General features: G+C 42.7%; 1 protein-coding gene across 1 annotated transcript in view; it reads left to right on the forward strand.

Moving 5' to 3' along the window:
• Nucleotides 1–5,694: 5,694 nt before the first annotated feature.
• Nucleotides 5,695–18,839, forward strand: part of LOC126297638 (haloacid dehalogenase-like hydrolase domain-containing 5) — a 97,488-nt gene continuing 84,343 nt past the window's right edge. The window contains exons 1-2 of the mRNA XM_049988663.1: nt 5,695–5,963; nt 6,051–6,257. Of these exons, the coding sequence (XP_049844620.1) occupies nt 5,919–5,963; nt 6,051–6,257 (252 nt within the window). The 5' untranslated portion in view covers nt 5,695–5,918. The remainder of the gene's footprint in view (nt 5,964–6,050; nt 6,258–18,839) is intronic.

Raw genomic sequence — 18,839 nt, forward strand, 5'->3', positions numbered from 1 at the left:
AAAATGTCCACGTCATCACTACCTCCGAGATTCTGTGACCCAACGATCATATGCCGACCATAACAGCATGTTGAAACTCACATAAATCTTGATAACCTGCCATTGTAGCAGCAATAACCGATCTAACAACTGCACCAGACACTTGTTTTTTCTTATACAGGTATTGCCGACCACAGCGCCGTATTCTGACTCTTTACATATCTCTGTATTTGAATAAGCATGCCTATACCAGTTTCTTTGGCGCTTCAGCGTATTACAGTACAGTTGTTCGGTACATGGTATTCGAGGCCGTGTGTAGCCTGCCATGTATCTGGTGCTTAATACAATACCTTTAACCGTTCCACAGTTACTGGTGGAAAGAAGATATGCGTTGCCAGTCATGAGACTGTATCGGTTAGCGGCTGTTGCCCCTATCTGGTGGGCCCTACCCACACATATTTCTAACTTCAACGAGCAGCGACCTGTTCTGGCCCCTATCTCAAACACACGTGTCGTAAAGTGTCAACCACCACCATGAATCGGTTCACTACTTGCTGCTATGACCGCCTGACTCTACTGATCTGCCATCTTCCTCAACCCATGACGCAAAGTACTCGCAATTTCTGGGAAGAAAGTGCATTTTCCACAAGAGATATGTACCTCAGTTCACATATTAGACGAATGGTCACTTAACATATACTGTGAAAGCTCGTATGGATCCCTAGGTGCAGGCTGCTGTTGGTAGGTGGTGCTTCCAGAAACATACTGAGGACATTTCTAGAATTATGAGTCCATTACTCAGTGAACCTCACAGACAACATATAATAAATACTTATGCGAACTCTCTAAGAGGAGAAAGATGATGCCAACAAATAAAGCGATTACAAAAAACAAAAATAATAAAAACAGTATCAGTTATTGGTTACCCAACTGAGGAGTACTTGTACAGTCACTTATGAGTCCATACTTTTTCCTCAATCTCCAAAGAGCTGGGCAATTAAGAGATACAAATTTCTTTATTTCCACACTTTTGAGAATATCACGAAACCTCACAACTTTTTCACGATATTTGACATAAATGATATCGTCTTCATGATCATAGATTCGAAGAGTCCTCATCATTTCTTCATATTAGAAATCATCACCATCCCACTGCCTCCGTATGATGACTGAAGGATAATCACACAACTGTCCGACGTATTCTGGCACTTTGCACTGTTCTAAATGGTTTGTGTGAAGCCACAATTGTTGAGAACTTTGTCAATACCCGTCCATAGTTTTCAAATGCAAGAAATGCAAAATCTTTGAACACAATTTGTCTACACTTGTCTTGAAAGCCCTGCACATCCACAACGATGCTCACACTTTGAGAAGCCATTGTGTACTGCCTTAGGAGTGATGAAGTGCCGTCACATTTATACTAGTCAGTGCACAATTCCTGTGCGAGATGAGTGATTAATAATATGGTCATGCAACAATACTGCATAAGCCACTGTGTTTGGTGGGAAATTGTTGGATGATTCAAATACAGTGTGGATGTCTACAGGACATGTCTTAATACTTTCGTTTAGCTTCGAGTAATCAGTCACAAAAACAGTTGCTAATACCTCAAACTTCTATGAGTTGAACATGCATCCTAACTCATCGCACTCATAGTAAAAAGATTGGAATCTCGAGTACATGTCATACAGTAGACCGGTGTTCTCATTGTTGTAGTCAAGTTTTACATTATCGTATGGGTAATATCGCCAGTTCAGGAACATTTTTGCACTGGTTAGATTACAGTTAAATTTGTTAACATCGAGAGTAGATTTAAGTGTCAGGAAGTCTTTTCTGAAAGTTTTTGTATGGAGTGTAGCCAGGTATGGAAGTGAAACATGGACGATAAAGAGTTTAGACAAGAAGACAATAGAAGCTTTTGAAATGTGGCGCTACAGAAGAATGCTGAATATTAGATGGGTAGATCACCTAACTAATCAAGAAGTACTGAACAGGACTGAGGAGAACAGAAATTTGTGGTACAACCTGACTAGACGAAGGGGTCGGTTGGTAGGACACATTTGGAGGCGTCAAGGGTCACCAGTTTAGTACTGGAGGGAAGCGTGGGGGTTAAAAACCGTAGAGAGAAACACAGGGATGAATACAGTAAGCTGGTTCAGAAAGATGTAGGCTGCAGTAGTTACTGGGAGATGAAGATGCTTGCACAGGATAGAGTAGCATGGAGAGCTGCATCAAACCAGTCTTCAGAATGAAGATCACAACAAACACAACAGATTACAGTTGTCGAATACACTGGAATCCTTATTCATGTTCCCTCGCCTGTCTATCTGCAGTCTCAGGGTAATGAAGCAAGTCGATTCTAGTTGTACAGTTGTCTTAAGAGACCAGTTGTGTTTTGATGTAGTTGGTAGAACTGGTTACTTGTAGAGTTCCCACGATCAGAAACATATTGGTAGTTAAGCTTCACAGTAAATCACACGCGAAAGTTTCAGGTGGGCCTCGTCTGACACGGAAATGTGTGATACTTTCCACACTAACTTATTGAAAACAATTTAATTTCCCACTGGTTGCGCTTCTTGAATGTAGCATACGCAATTATTATCTCTTGCTCTTCGAACCAGAATCAGTTCCTGTTTAACATGCAAAATGTGTCTCTTATTGTCCTCAAACAACCCCATAAGCATTTTGAGAGGGATGCATATATTAATGCGGTTATTTGTTTTTCCTTCGATGAACTGAAATGGTTCAAATGGCTCTGAGCACTATGGGACTTAACTGCTGAGGTCATCAGTCCCCTAGAACTTAGAACTACTTGAACCTAACTAACCTAAGGACTTCACACACATCCATGCCAAAGGCAGGATTCGAACCTGCGACCTGTATTTTATGTTGGCTTTATATGTGTTATGGACGAAACAAAGTGGTCGTTTATGTCTGTAAGAAGTTCATGTTATGTCTTAAATAAAGGCAACAGTAACAGAAAGAAATACAGAAGATACCACATTGTGGAGGTGTAAATTGCATACAGTTTGATGCTTTAACTGAAAAAAAAGTGTTTGGCGTGAACAAGTCTCTAGACCCGCGAGTCTGCATATTCGTTCGCCACAGAATTGTCTCATCTCACTTTAATTTTTCTTTTACGCTCATTTTGTTCGTTATGGCTTGCTGCATTTGTTCGGGGTGGATCCGTTCACTCAGTTTTATTATTGCAGAAGACAGCTAACCCTCTGACTGAACGTGCTGAGCTACTATATAGGCTCTCACTGAGCTAATGCGACAGCTCCAGCACAGAGCAGAGTTCATGCTATCTATTTTTGGTCACACTGCCCGCAGTTACAGTGATGCCAGAGCCTCGTTTTTTAAATGGTATTTATATTAAACAAAATAGCAGGAATAGGTTCTGCTACATAAATTTTTGTCTCCATCTGGGATGAAGAATCGCATACCAACTGCCAAATGCGGCATTTTTTCTTTACCCTATGTAATATATGTGATATCGATTCTTTGCCAGTGGATTGTGACTGATTGGTTTCAACTGGGAGTATTGGACATGTCATAATTCATTTATTGCACAGGCCTGTATTGAGGTTTTCCCATTACTTGAGTTTGGTCAAGAGAAAATCTCCAATTACAACACACTAAGGGAACCAGACTTACGTGCTGTTAATTTTAGATCAAATTAGTACAGGTGTAACTACACCTTTGTGTTACCAGTGCTATTCTTCTGCTCACACTTGTTTATTATGTCTTGCTTCACAATCAGACATGATATATCTCCATAGGACTACTTTCAGCTATGAAAGGAATGGGCCTGTATGTATTTAAATTACAATGGATTTCAGTGAGGATCTTATGTAGTATAGCACTCATTCCTCATTCCAATCCCAGTTACAGAGAACTTAAAATTACGACTCTCGCGTGATTGTTTTCTATGCAGAGCTTAACACACATGAAAAGGAAATATCAGAGCTACCTACAGCAAGACTGTGTCATAATTCGTAAGTATAATACCAGTAACACATGGAAAGAGCTAGAATTGAGTGCTTATGCAGTATATAAGGATTTAATTGTGGCAAAGGAGATATTTTGGTTTGCAACTCACGTATTAATGTGGTTGTAGTGTTGGATACATAACCCATAACTCACGAGGTGTGGTCTCTCAGACCGCCCGAAAATTTTCGAACTACTCGCTCTCCAAAGCCAGTTGTGGTGGAATGCTTCTATACTCTGCCAACCCTCCTTAAATTGTCAAGCCTGTCCGCGCGACTGCTATGGTCGCAGGTTCGAATCCTGCCTCAGGCATGGATGTGTGTGATGTCCTTAGGTTAGTTAGGTTTAATTAGTTCTAAGTTCTAGGCGACTGATGACCTGAGAAGTTAAGTCGCATAGTGCTCAGAGCCATTTTTTGTCAAGCCTGTGATGTTTTGTTGTCGGTTTCGTTGTCGCCTTCTGTGTTTATTGTTGACACGAGTTGTTGATAGGCGTTGGAGTCTCCTAGACTGCGTCTCGTGAACTACGTACCTGTTTTTTTTTTTTTTTTTTTCGGTACGGTGCTGCGCGGGGCAGCCTTTGTGGTCTAGGGCGCCTTGCCATAGTTCGTGCAGCTACCACCGTCGGAGATTCGAGTCCTCCCTCGGGCATGGGTGTGTGTGTTGTCCTTAGCCTAAGCTATTTTAAGTAATATTAAAAAGTGTAAGCTTAGGGCTCGATGACATTACCAGTTTTTGCCCCATAAGAACTTACCACAAATTTCCAAAAAAATTCAGAACGGTACTGTATAGCTCAAAATGTGTTGGCACGAATGTGTCATTTTTAACTTTCCCCAGATTGATGAAATTGTTAGTCGGTTTATGGAGAAAGGTGTCAGTGATATGGATCAAGAAATACACGAAAAAGACGACAATTTTAAATTAGCCAGTTATCACAGTTCTGCTACCGAACAAAAGTATCATTCAGGAGAAGAACTTCAGGAATGTTGTGATGAGGATCTGTCTAATTCTTCAATGAAATACTTAAAGCGTCTGTTAAAATGGAATGTGTTCTGAGTGGTGATAAAAATGTAGTTCCCAGCAATGAATGTCAGTTTGACAAACTCTCTTTATGTATCTAGCGGGTGGAATTTTTATGCGCAAATTTAAACCTTGGAATTTAGTTTCATTTGGAAATTTATTTGCTACAGAGCTTGTATAATTTTTCAGAATGTAAAATTCAGTACTCTAACAGTCCATTTACAAGTACTATTTAAAAGAACCATCCAAAATAAGTGCTTTGTTTGATAAATACTAAAATGCTGCAGGCTTTGTATAGAATAAATGTTATATTTTTAAAAATGTCAGTTGATTTGTGCCTTAAATCTCGCTTTAAACATAGGGGTTCTCGTTACAGGAAAGTCATCTCGCGAGTTAGGGGTTAACATGGTTATAATGCATATTTTATTAATTATCGTAAATTTCTTTTATGTGTGTTTCATATCAATAATAAGTCGACTTTATGATGTTGTTCATTATAAATAAGGAGTTATAGTATTTCAGATGATCGCTGACGTTACTGCAAAAATAGTTTTTATATATTCATATGATCACTGCAACGTCATGGAAACCACGGTTATTATATAAGAATTAGAAGTTAGAAACGAACCCAGATGTCCTGTTACACCTACGATTATCGATATTACATTACAATATATTTACAAAGTTCTTTGTCTCAGAAGGGATAGTGTTTTGCTATGTTGTTTGGATGAGTTGTCTGAAGCGGGTTGTTTATTTGAATCGTGTACACGTGTTCATTATCTTTTGTGGTTGTGTGCTTGACAACAAAATGGTGATGCGAAAGTCTTTGCAAGGCTGCAATGGTTATCTTTGCCGTCATAATTGGGGGCTGTTACTGTTTGTTGCTGGTAGGAGATTGTGTTAGTGAAAGATTCATATAGTATTTAGAAAATGAAGTTTCTTCGAAATTTAAGTAGGGTATTACCCGGAAGTGATGTAAGTTTGCAGCGTGTGCGATAGTTTTATAATTTTTTAAAATGTACGGAAATATGTTACGACAGATGTTATGCCATTACTTTGCAGTCTAAAAAACCAAAATTTGGAATAATATGTGACATAGACGGTGTAATAACTAGAGGAAGAAATGTGCTGCCAGCAGCGAAAGCCGCTTTCAATAAACTATGTGATGAACGAAAGAAACTAAAAGTTCCAATTGTATTTGTGACCAACGCAGGGAACTGCCTTAAAAGTACTAAGGCCGGACACCTTACAAACTGGCTGGAGTTAAATGTAAGTATTTCGCAACAAATGTAATTCTGATAATCTTGCTTAAACTGAATGTAGTGTGAAAAACGAAACCAAAATGTATGAAATTTATTTCGTGTATTTTATATAAGTAAACGAACGTTGTGTCCTTGAAAACCTGTCTTTGGGTACATAGGTAGGTGTTGTTCATCATAATGGTGTAGTTTTTAGCTTAATTATTAATACACTTGTAATGAATTACGTTGTTGTCCCCTAAATCAGCAGTCATTAGGCCTTATTCTTTTGTGGATGTAGTACAGAGAGAGATAATCGTGTACTGTTGCTTAGAACGGTCAAATGAGGTAAATAAATTGCAATGGGACGTTTTTTTATATTTTTAATACTTGCCGTCATTCTTCTTCAGTTACTACAACAATGATATTTAGTTTTGAGGTGCGAATACAGCAGAGGAGTATATCAACGATAATTCAAGCGCATAACCACAGTATCATACCTGGAACAAATGAACTTCTGCAACTTGCAGTTTTTGCTGTTACACCAGGGTCACATTGGCTCTCAGTTATTTGATGGAGAAATGAAACGAATATTAAAAAAATCCTAATCAAATTGGTCGCTCCTGTACTAATTGCATTTTATTTCACCGCTGCCATTTACTTTCTCAGTCGATATTGGTATTAATGTATCTGAAATTCGAAACTACATACAAACTTTCATGAAGATTTTTTCAATGATGAAACTTGAAAGTAACCCGGATCTAAATGCTTTATTTGTAGTTTAATTCCATGAATTTCATTTAATTAATTTACACATATATTTTAAGGTGTTCTAAATTATTCACAGATCCATTCATTCATTATTTCCACACTCTTGGAATATGGGCCGCAATGCTGTTGGCAACTGGCTCTTCTGCTAGAGAGAGCCCTGTTACAGCAATGACAGTTCCTATCTCAGATGGCTGTACTTTCTTCATCACTGTCTGAAGATTCTGCAGACTGATTCGTTTTGTCATTATGACTGCTGCAGGAGCACCAGCTTCACCATCACTTTCATCAGGATGATGTTTGACTTTCTTTAATAATGCTTCCTGTATGGCATCCCCTGTTAGTAAAATGTCACTTCTGCACGCCATTTTCACATACATGTCCTTACTATCCAGAGATAGGACAGCTACACAAGGTCACAGTGACCCTTCAGAAAACATTTCTATCAAATTAATTAAACAACAAAGTCTCACAACATCGAATGCCTGTCCTCTACTAGGTCTCACTCGATGCTGAATTTACATTGGTGACAGCAGACTGTTTATGTGCGATGGCACATGCACAGTAACAAACAAAGTAAACTCCTTGGTCAGTCTGAGCCTGGTGTACACTTCTAGGGTTAACATGAGCTAACTTTATTGTTAGTTATTAACTGCACAGTATTTTGCTTACCATTACTGTGTGTGACGAGTACTTGGTGCCACCTGTTAGTGAGACTATGTGATTTACATTTGGAAAGAAACCTTAATGACCAAAGGCTGTGTCTTATAAGTGCAACCGCTTTCTTCAATTTTGTGTTGTCTTCATTCATTGGTAATTTTTACACGTTTTTACCTCCAGTAGGTCTGTGTCTTTCAATTTCTTTCTTGTCCTCCCTCCCCCCACCCCCCACTGATTTTATTTACAATTTCTTTTCATCCGGTATATTCCATAAATACTTGTAATAAAATAAATTTCCAAAATATTATGTTTAACATTTTATTGAATAGTTACGAAGTTCCATAATTGATTTCTTTCAAAACATTGTCATAGAATTTTGCTTCTTTGCATCTCGTTCAAGTTAGCATTCTCCAAAGCTACATTTCTGTTGTTTCCAAGTACTTTTTTGGCATTCAGTGGCTTTCAGATATGTGCAAGAGCCCATTGCAGATGAACATCTTTACAAATTATATTTTACTAAATGACTTGTTTGCTAGTTGCTATCTTTCTTAAATAAAATGCCTTCTGATCTGTGTTTCTGTTTTTGATTTTATTGCAGCAAATGTTATCTTCTGTAATTAATGTGGTTATTAACAAAATTTGTTAACTCTTTGTATTTTACTTCATTCAATTTTGATATTGAGTAACTTTGTCATCTCTGATTTGTGTACTATCTTTTTTACTATTTTAAGTTCAAACTTTTTCAAATTTGTTAAATATTTAGGCTGTCTATTGTAATCATTCTTTTCACTGGTAGTATCAGTAGTGATAGCAATGTTATTTGCAAATCTTATGTGGAGAGTGGGAATTTTGTTTCACCTTGGTTCCAGGTATATTTAGCTCAAAGATCTTCTTAATTAAAGCTTAGTCTAGGTCCAAATGTTTAGGGTTCCACCCCCAGTCAGACCTAAGATTTTTATCCGTCACTTATTACTTCTTTCACTTCTGGCAATCATTGTTAATGTGAAAAATGTCAAATTGTGACCTATGATCAGATGGGTAGAAAAGTTTAAAGGTCAGAGGAAGGCAATGCCAGGCAAAATTGCACTTACAGTGATGCAACTCTTGCATTGTGTGAGGATGTTGGTAATTTGTTGATGGTGGTCATAGCAATTCAGCTAATAGTATATGGTAGCCAGTGGGAATCACAAAATCTAATGATTTTTTCCTGGGAGAAGATAAGTTATGAATTGATTACATAAAATGTCTGACAGGTAGCAAAGCAAGTTTTAAGTGTAATTTTCTAATTTAAAATCATTTCTCCTGGGTAACCTTTTCCATTCCATTAATCATGTATGCAGCACAAGTGGTCAGTCCACCTGAGTAGTAGTCTCAGAATTGTAGTAACAGGCTATTAGTCTGCTGTAAAACTTTCGTCGTGATCAACAGAGCAGAGGGAACATTTCAAAAGATCTCCTCATTCTCTATTCATAAGGAGCTGTGAGTGATTACTGGGTCCTTAAAAAAGTGTTAAACGACTTCACAATGGAGCACTTATAGCTGAAACTGCCACATCGCACCAGGTAGGTAAGCTTCTAGGATGCAAGGCCTTAGGTGACTACCCATTTGTGGCTGAACAACATGACACCCTTAACTTCAGTAAAGGTTTGGCTACCTGCTCCAATATAATGGAGATGGACATGGAGGAATTAGGTGAAGAATGGAAAAAAAAACATGGATGTCACAGAAGAGCAGAACTACATAAGGAGAGTCAACAGCACAATTTAATCTTCAACACTCCAGAAGTAAATGAACATATTCTTGCAGGCTGTATCTGTATTATGGTTTGACGGTTTGTTCCCAGCCCAATGCAGTGCTTTGAATGCAAAATATTTGGTCATACTACCATGGCATGTAATGGGAAGGATGTGTCGGAATGTCTACTGGTCATGAAAAGGTATTCAAATTGAACAGATGGTCATGAGAGTAATGAAAAAGTAATATGACTCCTCGGCAGCTGACATAGTGAAGAGAGAATATTTTAAATTTGGGGAACATTCTGTAAAACAGCTGAAACAGTTCAATCCTAAGAAGGACAAACGATCATATTCTGAGGAATTTGCAAAGTGCAAACCTTGTCTTCATTCGAGAAGTCTTGCATTTAACTAAAGAGGTTATGGAAAAGGGCTGAAAAAGTCATGAAAATTGATAGAAACCTTGTCTATATGGAAATTCTGAAGGTCCAGCTCATGAATTGGGCAACTTATGAGCACTTCCTCTGAAATTTATAAACTGATCCAGGATAAAGCAGTATGTAGCAGTAAGTGTGGTGTTTATAACCAGGAAAGTAATAGCCTGCCCAAAGGAGAGGGGGGGGGGGTGGAAGCTGCACGTGATCCTGAAACCATTTGAAAGCTTTCAGCAAAGAACTTGGAACATCATCTTCGTACCACTGCACACATCAGAGACTCACTACGCCATCCCCTCTACCCACACAATCATTGCTGCCTGTGAGGAAAAATGCAAAATAAAAAGCCATTCTAAATCAAAGAAAGTGGCAGCTAAACCTTCATATCAGTGAGCAGTCACCCTTTCCAATGGTGATTTCACTGACAAGGGTATTGATATCCGTATAGGGGAACCAGAGACCCAGACACCATCTAATGCACCCCTCTGATCTCTCAGGTAAAGCATCACCACTGTGGGAGAAGAGCAAGGACAACCATCGCTAATCACCGGCTCCCACAGGGACTTCTGTATTGCAGTGGAGGTTAAATGGATACCACCTGCATTTGGAAGAATTGTAAATCTTGGTCCAGGAGAGATCTATGTACAAGAAACTCAATTTAGTCACAAACTCACCTGCTAGGGTCTGCCAACCCTATGGGAATGTCGATCATACTATGAAGGCAGGGGTAAAGGTGGGATGCCTGTTTTCATTGATGACAGATGTCACTCTTGTGCTGTTCCTCTTCCCAAGGTCAGACAAGTAGTTGCAGTGGAAGTTCTCACACCAGCTAAAATCACTGTGTGTTCTTTATATCTTCCACACTGTGGTCTCTTGGCTGCAGGTACACTGACAGAACTCCAGAACTCTTCTGGGTATTCCCTCAACCATTCCTCCTCATGGAGGCTTCAGTGCAAACAATGTGCTTTGGGGCTTGACTACCACTTGCTCCAGGGCTCAAAGTATCGAGTACCTTGTCCATTCAAAGAATATCAGCCCTTTGAACTTTAAGTCAGATGCTACACTTTTCCACAGCTACAGGGTCATCTTCAGCCATTGACCTTTGCTTTTGCTCCCCAACTATTGCAGACTCAGTTTAGTGGGAAGTGGCCACAGATTTGCACTCCAGTGACCACTTTCTGGCATGGATTCTTCTGCTGACTTGGATGTTGGTGGACAGGAGACTGCATAGGTGAATATTTCAAAGGGTAAGGTTGCTGCAGTACAGTCTGCAAGCCATTTTGAAACAAAAGAATTGTGCCCAGGAGATGATGGACCATATCACATGCGAGATCCAATGAGCTCCCACAGATTCTATTCTTCTGTCTGGTGATCACGTCGAATGACAGCCTGTCCCTTGGGGGGATGACGACTGTTGCTCAGTAATCAGAGCCAGGTGCACAGCTTTGTGTAAAATCAAATGCCATCCAACTGCAGAAAACCTTTGAGCCTTCAGTTCTGTGAGAGCACAAGCAAGGCACACGATAAAAGAATGGAACATGAACTCATGGAAGGAATTTAGAACTTCTGTCAATCAGACAACTTCCATTACACAAGTTTAGGAATCAGTAAGGAGGATTTCAGGCATAGTTGCTGAAACTTCCCTCACAGCCGTGTTGAGAAATGGTTTATCGATGGGTGCACCTAGAGACATTACTCTGGTTTTAGCCGAACACTTTGTTACCGTTATGGTGTCATCCAGACAAACTCCTGAGTTCCAGACATTCTGTAGAATTGTAGAGATGAGAAGGCTTTGCTCCTCCTCATACAATGAGGGGATCCACAATCTTCCGTTCTTCATGTGGGAAATGGAGTCTGTTCTATCCACAGCCAGAGGCACTGCTCCAGTGCTGGGTCAGGCTCATTATGCCGTGCTCTGTTATCTTTGCCCTGGACTCAAAGGCAAGTTCCTATCTTGTTTCAGACAGACCTGGTGTGGTGGACAGTACACTGCCACTTGGAAGGAGGCAATATTAATTCTCTTCTGGAAGCCAGTCAAGGATCGTATCAACCCTAGCAGTTACTAAATTGTAGCCTTACCAGTAGTATGGATAAGACTCTCGAGTGATTGGTCACCCTGTGCATCATCTAGCTTCTTGAATCCTTATGTCACCTGTGCTATTCCCAGTGCAGTCTCAGGTGCAGTCATTCTTTCCATGACAACTTAATTCTATTGGAGATGATAGTACAGGAGTTGTGTCTTATGCCAAAACTATTTAGGCGGTGTATATTTGACCTTGAAAAGGTGTATGACACCACTTGGAGGTACAACATCCTTCTACAACTTCATGATGACTTTGTGATCTTCTGCTGTTCCTGTGATCATACAGTGGCAATGGCCATTAGGAGGCTGGAAACTTGAATCACTAAAACTGGTTTTAGGATCACACTAGAGAAGGCTATTTGTCAGGTTTAATCATGCTTATTGAGGTTTTAACCACCTAAACTCATGATAGGGGAAAATATTTTAAATTTTGAGGACAATGTGCACCTATTGGGCCTGACATTGGACATGTATGTACCTGAAGGACCTGCCGATGAAGAACATCAAATCATTGAATATTCTGAAATACATCAGTAGAACCACTCCTGGTGTGGCGGCACCACCTTGTGGCATGCCAGGCCCAAGAAATCTTTGCGTTACCTCAGTCATTGGTATTTATTGTGGCAGTCCACCTCAAATTTGAGCGGCTGCTTAGGAATTGACCTTATGCGTACAAGCCATTTTGAATCCGTTCTACCCACTTCCTCACATATCTGGATATATCAGGCCTCTGAATATGAAGTCACAAATGGCTGCTTTGGTGTATTCAGATGCCCAAAGTGATTTGAAGCCTGACACAGTAAAAGATAATGTGTACTCCAGATTACTGTTTTACCAATATGTTTTATATTTACGAATTCCAACAAGCGAGTGCACTCAATTGCTAAGTTGTTCAGCTGTTTTCCTGATAGGGTTCTCCAAGTATATGTTCTTGAATAATTTATAAATTATGATAAGGAGCTATGCAGTAATATGACGGATGGTACTGGAGTGGATTTGGTGCCGTCACAGTACAAAGTTTCTCATTTGTTCTGACTTGTTGAGTGTGCTAAAAGTGGTCCACTGCATGATCCACTAAACCAGTTGATTCATGTCCTCTGTGACACCCTACAACAAATCCAACCCAGAGACAAGAAGGTAGTCTTTTGCCAGGTACCTGTGCACATTGGGATACAGGGAAACAGCACGGCCCACAAAACAACCAAAGAAACATGTAGAGATGGTGTTGTATGTCAGTGTGCCATTTCTGTGCACGCTAACATCTCATTGTCTGATAGAAGAAAAATGCATCTATGGGAAAGCAAATGGTTGGAAGTGATGAGCGACAAACTGTAGTGACTCAAATTGACCATGTAGGTATGGTATACTTCATTGTCCATCAACACATGGATCTTGCTAGAAGATCCCCTCCACACTGTGAAGTTTTTGGTGTGCCACTTTTAGTTTAGCATGTTTTGGCTATGTGTGTTTTATACACTCCTGGAAATGGAAAAAAAGAACACATTGACACCGGTGTGTCAGACCCACCATACTTGCTCCGGACACTGCGAGAGGGCTGTACAAGCAATGATCACACGCACGGCACAGCGGACACACCAGGAACCGCGGTGTTGGCCGTCGAATGGCGCTAGCTGCGCAGCATTTGTGCGCCGCTGCCGTCAGTGTCAGCCAGTTTGCCGTGGCATACGGAGCTCCATCGCAGTCTTTAACACTGGTAGCATGCCGCGACAGCGTGGACGTGAACCGTATGTGCAGTTGACGGACTTTGAGCGAGGGTGTATAGTGGGCATGCGGAAGGCCGGGTGGACGTACCGCCGAATTGCTCAACATGTGGGGCGTGAGGTCTCCACAGTACATCGATGTTGTCGCCAGTGGTCGGCGGAAGGTGCACGTGCCCGTCGACCTGGGACCGGACCGCAGCGACGCACGGATGCACGCCAAGACCGTAGGATCCTACGCAGTGCCGTAGGGGACCGCACCGCCACTTCCCAGCAAATTAGGGACACTGTTGCTCCTGGGGTATCGGCGAGGACTATTCGCAACCGTCTCCATGAATCTGGGCTACGGTCCCGCACACCGTTAGGCCGTCTTCCGCTCACGCCCCAACATCGTGCAGCCCGCCTCCAGTGGTGTCGCGACAGGAGTGAATGGAGGGACGAATGGAGACGTGTCGTCTTCAGCGATGAGAGTCGGTTCTGCCTTGGTGCCAATGATGGTCGTATGCGTGTTTGGCGCCGTGCAGGTGAGCGCCACAATCAGGACTGCATACGACCGAGGCACACAGGGCCAACACCCGGGCATCATGGTGTGGGGAGCGATCTCCTACACTGGCTGTACACCTCTGGTGATCGTCGAGGGGACACTGAATAGTGCACGGTACATCCAAACCGTCATCGAACCCATCGTTCAACCATTCCTAGACCGGCAAGGGAACTTGCTGTTCCAACAGGACAATGCACGTCCGCATGTATCCCGTGCCACCCAATGTGCTCTAGAAGGTGTAAGTCAACTACCCTGGCCAGCAAGATCTCCAGATCTGTCCCCCATTGAGCATGTTTGGGACTGTATGAAGCGTCGTCTCACGCGGTCTGCACGTCCAGCACGAACACTGGTCCAACTGAGGCGCCAGGTGGAAATGGCATGGCAAGCCGTTCCACGGGACTACATCCAGCATCTCTACGATCGTCTCCATGGGAGAATAGCAGCCTGCATTGCTGCGAAAGGTGGATATACACTGTATTAGTGCCGACATTGTGCATGCTCTGTTGCCTGTGTGTATGTGCCTGTGGTTCTGTCAGTGTGATCATGTGATGTATCTGACCCCAGGAATGTGTCAATAAAGTTTCCCCTTCCTGGGACAATGAATTCACGGTGTTCTTATTTCAATTTCCAGGAGTGTATATTGACATAGGGACAACCATCAATTAGGCTGAAGATCTGCCCACCATTCTAACCATTGCCAACACTAGCGTAACACAAGTTTTGAAATTTGCTGGGGAGGAGAGGTCAGTGTCCTGTGGCTGGATACATAGCCTAGGCAGTTTACCATTTTTATTATTTGATTTTACAGTGTCATAGCTGAGTATATCAAGAGGGCAGAATTTTATAATTGATAGGGGCCTTTAACACGTTTAAGCAACTCCTCTTGTGGGACAGCTTTTGTGCCGACCCCTCTCCCCCACCCATGACAGTGGCATGCTGGCACTTCATAAGGGTGCTGATGTTGGGCATGATGTTGAGCACCCCACAAACATCATGTTTATCATTAGGTTAAGTCCATTTTAGAATGTCCATATAGTGGGATTGAATAGCAGGTAATGACCACAATACAGGTGGGGGCTGATGATAGCCTGTGGTGACATCTTATCCGCTTTGATAGGGGCACTGCTTGCACTGGCCTAGAGGGGTGTGTCCATAGGGCTTCTATTGGTTTGTGGCTGTGACTGATGTGTGGCTGGCTCTGGTGGCAGTACTTTTAATGTCTGGTACCAACTTTGGAACTATGACCTCTGCGACGGGCCAGTAAAAATAAAGAAGTAGTGCGGTTGCAGTGTTCACATGAATGTGCATATAAAAAATGTTGGCCAAAGAATGTTATTGCAAATTTTGGCTCTCAAGTAAGTCTCAAGGGATGATTTCCACAGTTGGTACATTAATACACTTCCACACCTGCACATTTATTATAGTTTTTGAATTAATTATTCACTCAGATATAAGTACAGTTTATGCTAGGGAACAAGAATTAGGCAATAATTATACTAAAATCAGTTTTTCACAACAGTTCAATCACTATTTATTGGCATTGTCCTTTTCTTTCACACAATGAAATTAGCACTGGTGAGATGGTTTGCAGTTTTACTTTAATAAAAATTTGACTGTGAGTCGCAATAGCAGTAATGCAGACTTCTATAATCGAAAGTTATTCAATCAATTTGAACAGAACCACAAGTCCCACTGTCTTTGTTCTAACGGTTCTGGCGCTTAATCACAGTTTGCCACATGTTCTCTTATGACGATGTATACCTCGTAAATCGCACTCACACAAATACTCGTAGCACTTCCAGCTCACCAAATTATATACTTGCTCTATTAAACAATACTCTTTGTCGAAATAAATCGACGCGAAAAAGAATTTTCAAACAACCTCATAGGCCACCCTCAAGTGGGGCTAGCTCGCCAACCACCCTCCAGAACGACTGACCCCTGGTCAGCCGCATTAAAGGTGGGAGCCCCTCCACGCTCGCACAAGCATGGTGACCAATTCATAAGGTCTACTGCGTTGTTAGTAATTAGAATCGATGAGATCGCAGGAGTGAGGAACTGCAATGTTATCCGTACATTTGTGTAAGGTTACCCATTAATACGTGCGCATCTGGGTGATAGAAGGGGTCGAAAAAGCTTGACAGAATCAAGCTTGAAAGAAGAGCAGTTTTTAAGAGCAAAGCGAAAAAAGTGCCAAGGGAAAAACAACCTCTGCAACAGTGTCAGGTTGAGTAGTAAAGGCAGTAGTGGTTTCTTGCTATCTGCGACAGATCGTGCAAGGTAAGGTTATGTTAGTGGTTGGGTATCATGCATCAGTACCATAGAAGCAATGCCAGATTGTCATAGAATGATCAGTCCTGTTGAGGAGGTGAGCACTGCTGCTGCTGCTGCTGGCGCCTACGTCGTCTCCTGGGCCAGCTGCTGCTGCTGCTCCTCCTCCTCCTCCTCCTCCTCCTATGTTGCTGCGTGTTCCAGTTGCTGCAGCTGTGCTCGTACGGATTCTTCTGGACCTGCTGCAGTGGCTTCGTCCGTGTAACAAGGAGATTAGTGCGGCAACGCGCGCATTGCCATTACACCCTGTGCCATTACACCCTGTGCTGCGCCATGTTGTCAGTGATTTGGCACAGCTCCATCAGGCTGGTTGGTGAACAGCGGCAGCCTGCCGCCATTCGGTGTCATCGTCCTCTACTGCATGGCGCAGCTCTGCCGCATCTGAGCCTCGAGGAGCTCTGCTTGTTCAGTGAGCTGCGCCGCTTGAGCTTTGGAGACGGGCATGCTGCTTGCTCATACAGTCGCGATAAGGGCTGCCTCTTTGGCTTCTAGGCCCCTTGCAGGGGCTGCACCTGCGGTGGTCGGCGTCACCGCCGATGCTGCTAGGGCGGTGGTTGTCTTCTTTGTACCACTCACCTGCATTGCTGCTGGGCAGCTGCTGGGACAGGCATGCGAACGTCCTTCTGACAGGCATGCGAACGTCCTTCTGACAGGCATGCGAACGTCCTTCTGACAGGCATGCGAACGTCTTTCTGCAAGGTTGCAGGAGTGTTCACAGGTTGGGCAGCACAGAGGCCTTGGGCGAAGACTGCACGTAGTTGCCTCAAGGGCTCTTCCTTCTCTGCAGCCACGACGGCTGCGAAGGCAGCCCTCTCTGCCACCATGATGGCTTTAAGGGCTGCTGTGGCATCCTTCACAGTTCTTCTCGGGGGCGCGAGCTGCATCCCCACTGCCTGTTTCCGAGCGGTCGTCCCTGCCCCTGGCAGGTGGAGCTGCTACTGCGTCGTCTCTCAGCTGCGGCGGGCTGGTCTGTGCCCTGCGTCGTTTCTGACTTCATCTTCTCTTCTTCCGCTGCATTGGTGCGGCCGCGGACGCCTCGCCGCCTTGAGCCTAGTTGCGGCTTGAGAAAGCCAGGCAACTGCGCCAGCTGGCAAAATGCAGGCCGTCGCACCGGATGCAAGTCAGCAGAACATTACTGCCACGGGTGCAGGCGTGGCTGTCGTGCTCACCTGAGCACTTAAACCAACGCGCCACGTTGTGGCAATACTTCGCGACATGGGCCTCGCCCTGGCACCTGAAGCACTGGGGCTGGGGGTTCATGGCGGTCGGTAGAGCTTCTGTCGTAACCAGGGAGCCCAGCATGTTTTACAAGTAGAAGGTGTCGCTCCCGCTGTTGGCCGTTTGCACTTTCACGGCTACGACTGGTGTCCTCTTCTTGTTGGTTCGGTTGTGCAACCTTGCTGTTGCATTACCAAACCCAGCTCGCAGCAGCCCTTCCCAGAACGCAGCCTCGTCACAGCAGCAAGGTAACCCCCTGAGGAGTGCCTTGGTCATCTTCATCCTTCCTATGGCAGATGCCTTCGCACGCATCAGCGGCTCGTCGACAATGTGGTCGGTCACTGTGACCTTGATTGCCCTGTGGTCGGCCACGTTTGCAGCTTGGTCGGCAGACTCAGTGAGCTGCATAACCGAAGGACCCTTCGTAGTTTCAGGTTTCCTCTGCGCGTACTTCTTTCCCATGCTGCGGGGCGCAGAACATGACAGTCTGCAGGCGTTGTGAAAACAACACACGACAGTTTGCTTCCCGCTGTGCCCACAGCACAGAAACCTCTTCACAAGCTCTCAATGGTTGTGTAAGCGTAGCGCGCAACACAGCTCGCTTATATAGGCTCAGACATCAACCCTCTAGTTATGCAAGTACCACTCTCACCATTTAAGGTTACAAATTTTGATACATACATACCTTGAGAGAAATAATTACACCATCAGAACCGCACTGAAGAGTACATTTCATTTACTATGTTACATTAATTTCTAGGATTATTCTATCGCCCATAAATCGAGCATTAGTTTGTGCAAAATTTCACCACTTAGCACAAACATAGAACTGCATATAGCACCGTTCCTAGACGCAATCTATAGCAATCTATACATTGCGTTGCTCAAAATCTTCATATCTATAATAATTAATTAATTATGGGCAATAAATGTTAATAATAATTTGCAAACAATGAAAACTCTTGCAATTTAAGTGTATACTATAACTTAACTAGTTTAAAATATGTGTGATGCCACCCAAAATATTATGTAGTGCCGTTCTTTACGCATGAATTTTCCATTGAATTTTATAAACAATTTTCCCTCAAACTTTGTTTATTGCTCTTTACGGGCTTAATTATTTA

Source organism: Schistocerca gregaria, chromosome X (assembly GCF_023897955.1).
Source record: "Schistocerca gregaria isolate iqSchGreg1 chromosome X, iqSchGreg1.2, whole genome shotgun sequence".
In the NCBI taxonomy this organism is placed as follows: domain Eukaryota; kingdom Metazoa; phylum Arthropoda; class Insecta; order Orthoptera; family Acrididae; genus Schistocerca; species Schistocerca gregaria.